We start from the raw sequence: 7,604 nt of genomic DNA on the forward strand, positions 1-7,604 counted from the left end.
GTCTGCCCGCTTTGGGTCGCGTCTCCCTCTCTGCGTCCGCTCTCCCTCTCCTGCCGCCGCTGGCCCCCTCTCTGCCGCCCGCTCTCCCTCTCTGCCGCCGCTCCCCCTCTCTGCCGCCTCTCTGCCGCCGGCTCCCCTCTCGCCGCCTTCTGCCGCCACTCTCCCTCTCTGCGTCCGCTCTCCCTCTCTGCGCCGCTCCCCCTCTCTGCCGCCCTCCCCCCTCTCTGCCGCCTCCTCTGCCCACTCTCCCTCTCTGCGTCCGCTCTCCTTCTCTGCCGCCGCACCCCCTTTCTGCCGCCGCACCCCCTTTCTGCGCCGCCCTCCCTCTCTGCCGCCCGCACCCCCTTTCTGCCGCCGCTCCCCCTCTCTGCCCGCCGCACCACTCTGCCGCCGCTCTCCCTCTCTGCCGCCGCTCCCGCTCTGCCGCCACTCTCCCTCTCTGCGTCCGCTCTCCCTCTCTGCCGCCGCACCCCCTTTCTGCCGCCGCTCTCCCTCTCTGCCCGCCGCTCTCCGTCTCTGCCCCTGCTCCTCTCGTCCCACATCAGACTCATCCCAACTAGGTTAGCATGAATATTTGATCCTCTGTCACTGTGTGTGTGCCTCTCTCTGCAGACTGACTGCACGCTTGGAATAATTCATACAACACAGCCAGCGGCAGCACAAAGAGCCCTGGTGCCTTACGGGTAATAGACAGCCCCTTGCGGCGGGTAGCGGCCAAAATAGAGCAGCTAGGCTAGACAATGGAAATCGAAAGACATTCTTGTCTAGTTAGCGTACAGATAGCCTGTGTAAACAACAGTATATAAAAATAAAAAAGTCGAAGTTACACATACACTTAGGTTGGAGTCATTAAAACTAGTTTTTCAACCACTCCACACAAATTCTTGTTAACAACTATATTGTTTGGCAAGTCGGTTAGGACATCTACTTTGTGCATGACACAAGTAATTTTTCCAACAATTGTTTACAGAAGATTATTTCTCTTATAATTCACTGTATCAAATTCCAGTGGGTCAGCAGTTTGCATACACTAAGTTGACTGTGCCTTTAAACAGCTTGGAATATCCAGAAAAGGATGTATGGCTTTAGAAGCTTCTGATAGGTAATTGACATAATTTGAGTCAATTGGAGGTGTACCTGTGGATGATTTCAAGGCCTACCTCCAAACTCAGTGCCTCTTTGCTTGACATCATGGGAAAATCTAAAAAAATCAGTCAAGACCTCAGAAAGAAATGTGTAGACCTCCACAAGTCTGGTTCATCCTTGGAGCATCCTTGCGGTACCACGTTCATCTGTACAAACAGTAGTACCCAAGTATAAACACCATGGGACCACACAGCCGTCATACCGCTCAGGAAGGAGACGTGTTCTGTCTCCTAGAGATGAACGTACTTTGGTGCGAAAAGTGCAAATCAATCCCAGAACAACAGCAAAGGACCTTGTGAAGATGCTGGAGGAAACAGGTACAAAAGTATCTATCTATTCTAGTAAAACGAGTCCTGTATCGACATAACCTGAAAGGCCGCTCAGCAAGGAAGAAGCCACTGCTCCGAAACTGCCATAAAAATCCAGACTACGGTTTGGAACTGCACATGTGGACAAAGATCGTACTTGGAGAAATGTCCTCTGGCTGATGAAACAAAAATATAACTGTTTGGCATATTGACCATCGTTATGTTTGGAGGAAAAAGGGGATGCTTGCAAGCCGAAGAATACCATCCCAACTGTGCAGCACGGGTGGCAGCCATTATGTTGTGGTATATATATTGGCCCAGCATCTGACTTGCCAAGTTAATATATATAGTATTTAACCTTTAACTTGGCAAGTCAGTTAAGAATAAATTCTTATTTTACAATGATGGCCTACCCCGGCCAAACCCTCCCCTAACCCGGACGATGCTGGGCCAATTGTGCGCCGCCCTATGGGACATCCGATCACGGCCGGTTGTGTTACAGCCCGGGATCGAACCAGGGTCTGTAGTGACGCCTCTAGCACTGAGACGCAGTGCCTTTGTCCGCTGCGCCACTCGGGTGCCCACCGTGTTACATTCAACATCTGTTTGGTGTTGTATTATACATGTCCCTCTTTCCACCATCCCTCTCTTTGTTGCCCCCCTTATCCATGAAAATAGAGCTGTGCCTGTTCGACCTGTTGGGACTTCTCTATGCGTTGAGTAACTGACCCTCGATCTGACTTGGTGGGTGATACACAAGCTTAGCCAGCAGAAACCCTCCAGTCTTCACTCCTGACAAGCCCATACACTCATCTAGCCAGGGGAGTCTCCCCAACCAGCTCCAGCATCAGCCCCTGGCCCAGCATCAGCCCCAGTGGCCCTCCAGTCAGCCACAGACGGCTAGAAGCAGCAGCAGGCCTCCTTCCAGGGGGCCAAGCAGCAGAGACCTGGCCCCCTCTACTGTACCCATCACTTATTCAGATCCCCATCCCTGATGCCTTGAGTTGGCAGCGTCGGCCAGGGCATTTTAAGTACACATCAAGTACAATAACGGGCGCCCGGACGTTGCCCCTGAAAAGTGGCACACTGTAAATGTATTGCTGGCCGCTGCGTTGCATTCTAGGTTTAGCTGTAGACACATTTTGGCTCCATTAAGAAGCGCTAGTCTAATGTGCTGCTCTTGGACGCTCTCCCAGAAAAGGGCATCGGGGAGAAATGTGTCTCTCTCTCTCTCTCTCTCACCCACCCATGGGAAAATGTATGGCTGTAATGGATCACCACTGTCAGGGCCTCTCTCTCTCTCTCCCCCCAACACATCTTAATACTGCTGCTGTTTGCTGCTGCCCTGGTGGTGTCGACCAGGGAGTTGACATAGTATACAGACAATACATACAATAACGCCGGCATGTTTATTCATGTGGTTATATATTTTCTAATGATAATGATGCATTTTATAATTAAGCAATAAGATACCTCTGGGGTTTGTGGTGCATGACCAACGTACCACTCTGCGTTGCGTCGTCCCTACGAACAGCCCTTAGCCYTGGTATATTGGCCATATACCACAAACCCCAGAGGTGCCTTATTGCTACTATAAACTGGTTACCAACATAGTTAGTAATTTTCTGTCATTTCCGTGATATCCCATGGCTTTCAGCCAATCATCATTCAGGCTTTCAGCCAATCATCATTCAGGCTTTCAGCCAATCATCATTCAGGGCTCATAATAACTCATTTGTCGTGGAAAAAAATAAAGATCCAGTATCGTTTCTAGACGTGGTCTTGATGTTATGTCTGCTTTGTAATCAACACGTCGTTTTACCGGTACAAACCTTCATTATTACCGTGTGTGTGTGTCCCCCCCCCCCTGTCCCCAGGTACTACCTGAAGAACAACATGGATACGGAGACGTTGTGTTCAGACGATGACGCCCAGGAGCTGCTGAAGGAGAGTCACATCACCCTGCTCCAGCTCAGCACCGTGGAGGTGTGTGTATCTGGTGTATTTACGTGCTTGTGTGTGTGTGTTTGTGTATTTCTGTGTGTTTTAACGGAGGGGTTGAAGACCGTACAGCAGAAGACACGTTCCCCCGTCTCGCATGCGTTAATAAAGTCGCCGTGTTGTTCTTCAGGTGGCCGCCCAGCTCTCCATGAGGGACTTTGAGCTGTTCCGTAACATCGAGTCCACCGAGTACGTGGACGACCTCTTCAAGCTACTCGACTCGTCGGGGGGAGTCCAGCAGACGCGCCTCAAGCAGTTTGAGGAGGTCATCAACCAGGAGACTTTCTGGGTCGCCACGGAGATCCTGAGGGAGCCCAACGCCATGAAAAGGATGAAGACCATCAAACACTTCATCAAGATCGCTCTGAACTGTAGAGAGTGCAAGAACTTCAACTCCATGTTCGCCATCATCAGGTGAGTTAGTTGGGGGCTGGAGACCAGGAGACCAGTTCCTCCCTCCCAAGGCATCACTCCCTGTTCTGTCCTCCTATCTGTTCCCATTCGAAGCAGTTCGTTGCATCAGCGTGCCCCGCAATCCTACATCTGTCCCTACGACTTATTGCCTGTCCAAATTGAGTCCAAAAGCAGTTATGACATTTCTGCTTTGTTATGTTGTTAACTCTGCCTTCTATGGTTTGGCTACATTGAGCTTCTGTTGTCCGTTGTGCTATTACTTTGACATGAATCTTCAGGGAACTGTTGTGTGTGTGTGTGTGTGTGTGTGTGTGTGTGTGTGTGTGTGTGTGTGTGTGTGTGTGTGTGTGTGTGTGTGTGTGTGTGTGTGTGTGAGGCAGAGGATGTCCTCTGAGAACTTTCTGACAATGGGAATCTGGTTAGGCTCGCTGTGGTCTCCTCACTCAGCCATGGAACGGCCTGGCTGCCGGAGCGGGTGCGTGTTTGCCTGACTCTGCATGTGTGCGTGTCTGTATGCATCTGTGTCGTGTGTGTTCCCTACTGTCTGTCATCCAATGTGTAACGAGGCCCTCTGTCTCAAGCCCTCTTTAGAGCAGTCAGATCAGTCAGTACCCCTGCTGGCTGATGGGCTTGGCTGGCTGGCTGGAGACTCCACTTCAGAGCAGAGAACAATGAGGAGGATAATTCTAGAGCAGCGCTGCCAGGTCTGTCAGGAGAGGGAGGGGGAAAGGAGGGGGTTGGGGGGAGGGAGGAGAGGAAAGAGGAAACACCAGTCATAATTTGCAGCTCTCTAAATGAATCTGCTCTGAGGTCACAAAGCCACAGGACTTCATTGAGGAAATGGGAAAACAAACACTGAAGATGCATCGTTTTTGAATGGCGTGTTTTGTTGTGAGCGAATGAGTCATAGGCTTGGGCAGTATACTATGTATACCGGGTTATTTTGAAATACAGACGGTATGATTTTCAATACTGTAAAAATGAATTATATATAATAAAAACAATGCAGGGGGGAGTGCTACYCCACTGCTTATAACTAARTATACGTTGACTATCTCAGATGTGCCAAATAAATGATCTCCAGCTCAGGGCTCAAGCTATGGATTTAGTTTGCTAACTTGCTAGCTAAGTGGCTAGCTMGCAAGACCAAGCTTCATGGTTTCASCAGAGATAATCAATCCCCCCCTGGATCAAGATCCCTGCTGCCTGARGTTGTTTTGTGTGTAAWWWWWTWWATATATATTTGGAAAGAAATAGCGCCCCCTGTGTGCACTTCCGGTAGTAGATCATTCCACACTTAAGGTGCAAAAAAAAACTAAAAGCAGATCGACTCATCTCAGTAGAGATGGAACGGATCTCCAGAGTTGGCCGTCCCTGAGCCCGGGTCCAGTATCCTATACATCTATAGGTTAACAATGATGTAAGYTACGGCAGAAATGTATGCAATACAGCTTTATACACCAGTATGGTACAGGAACGGTATGAAAATCTGCATACCGCCCAACCCTAGTGAGTGAATGGGTGTACATTCAAGAAAGAGAGTACTCCTCAATTGTGATAATGTGCATCATCCCCTAAGTGGTACACATTGCTTTCAGCTTTCACTTCTGTATTCCCTGAAGTGTGTCTCTGTGCTGTGTGCATGTTGTGTCTGGCTGGTCTGGGCAGTGGAGTGGTCATCTGGCTAGCTTGCCCCGCTTCCCCACTCCTCTCCCGTTCAGCTCAGAGCGGACTCACCTTTTCCTAGCCTCTGGGTGTCTCCAATACTCTCAMGTCGTTTCCTTTCCTTGCTTCCTCTCTTTCATCTGCGTTGATGTGAAAAGACTGAGAGGGTAAGAGGATGAGGGTGAGGTCTAACAGTGGGCTGCCTCTCACTTGTCCACTACATTTGGATAAGTGTGGATGAAGGAAAGTAGACCAGGGCAGAAAACCACTAGAAAACCACTGAAGGAAAGTTTTGAGCCCTAACCAATCTCTCTAGCGTTCTGTCCAGGGTGTACATCAAGCAGCCTCACTCTCACGCTACAGAAACAGGAGATGGGCTGTTGTTGCCTTATAGGCCATTCTAGCTTCTCCTCTATAGCAGTGGTCTGAACCCTAACCCCTGAACTCTTCCTTGTCTTCCTTGTCTTCTTCCCAACAGTGGTCCGAACCCTAACCCTAACCCCTACCTCTCCTCCTTGTCATTTCCTCTACAGTGGTCCGAACCCTAACCCCTGACCTCTCCTCCTTGTCATTTCCTCTACAGTGGTCCGAACCCTAACCCCTGACCTCTCCTCCTTGTCATTTCCTCTACAGTGGTCCGAACCCAAACCCTGACCTCTCCTCCTTGTCATTTCCTCTACAGTGGTCCGAACCCTAACCCCTGACCTCTCCTCCTTGTCATTTCCTCTACAGTGGTCCGAACCCAACCCCTGACCTCTCCTCCTTGTCTTTCCTCTACAGTGGTCCGAACCCTAACCCCTGACCTCTCCTCCTTGGACATTTCCTCTACAGTGGTCCGAACCCTAACCCCTGACCTCTCCTCCTTGTCTTTTCCTCTACAGTGGTCCGAACCCTAACCCCTGACCTCTCCTCCTTGTCTCTTCCTCTACAGTGGTCCGAACCCTAACCCCTGACCTCTCCTCCTTGTCTCCTGCCCTACAGTGGCCTAAATCTGGCTCCAATAGCTCGTCTCAGGTCGTCGTGGGAGAAGCTGCCCAGTAAGTACGACAAGCTGTTCCGCGACCTGCAGGACATKTTRGACCCGTCCAGGAACATGGCCAAGTACCGCAACGTCCTGAGCAGCCAGAGCATGCAGCCGCCCATCATCCCCCTGTTCCCCGTCGTCAAGAAGGACCTCACCTTCCTACATGAAGGTATGGATGCCTTTCTCAGTGTCCGCCTAAAATGCCTTCATCTTGTCCATTGGAAACCATATCGGATTAACTTATTGGTCACTCTTTACTTGGATAGTCCCATAAAGATGCTCTACAGATGGTCATACTGTCAACAAACCATCTGTTGATAAGCAACTGCTTGCTAAGGTTAGAAAAAGGGTTAGGTTAGGGTAATAAGGTCAAGATTAGGGTTAGGATAGGGGTTAAGTAGATGGTTAGTAGAAATGTTGTTGACAGTTATTGGACATCGACTGAACATCTATAAACCATCTGCTCGGGACTATCCAAATAAAGTGTTACCTGTTTATCTAACCTTTATTTATACACGCTTGTCGGATTAAGATGTTATACGATATATTTTGCATGAGCGACCTGTCACGGTGATTTAAGGTCATTGTTTTGACCGAAACCTCATGTTGACTTTTCATGTTGAGTTCTTAGCTACTTAAAGTCCAGTGTTTTTACATCTAGAATGTTGCACCTTGCACCAGTATACTCCTATTGGCATATACTGTATTAGCATATACAGTGGGGAGAACAAGTATTTGATACACTGCCGATTTTGCAGGTTTTCCTACTTACAAAGCATGTAGAGGTCTGTAATTTTTATCATAGGTACACTTCAACTGTGAGAGACGGAATCTAAAACAAAAATCCAGAAAATCACGTTGTATGATTTTTAAGTCATTAATTTGCATTTTATTGCATGACATAAGTATTTGATCACCTACCAACCAGTAAGAATTCCGGCTCTCACAGACCTTTTCTTAAGAAGCCCCGCTTTCTCAACTCATTACCTGTATTAACTGCACCTGTTTGAACTCGTTACCTGTATAAAAGACACCTGTCCACACAC

The 7,604-nt window shown here is 49.0% G+C and overlaps 1 protein-coding gene across 1 annotated transcript in view; it reads left to right on the forward strand.

The window, feature by feature from the left end:
* LOC111981742 (rap guanine nucleotide exchange factor 6-like) overlaps positions 1-7,604 on the forward strand; it is a 167,581-nt gene that overhangs the window by 134,936 nt on the left and 25,041 nt on the right. The window contains 3 exon segments of the mRNA XM_070449279.1: positions 3,332-3,440; positions 3,586-3,869; positions 6,516-6,727. Coding sequence (XP_070305380.1) covers positions 3,332-3,440; positions 3,586-3,869; positions 6,516-6,727 — 605 coding nt within the window.

Source organism: Salvelinus sp. IW2-2015, linkage group LG20, assembly GCF_002910315.2.
Source record: "Salvelinus sp. IW2-2015 linkage group LG20, ASM291031v2, whole genome shotgun sequence".
Lineage (NCBI taxonomy): Eukaryota > Metazoa > Chordata > Actinopteri > Salmoniformes > Salmonidae > Salvelinus > Salvelinus sp. IW2-2015.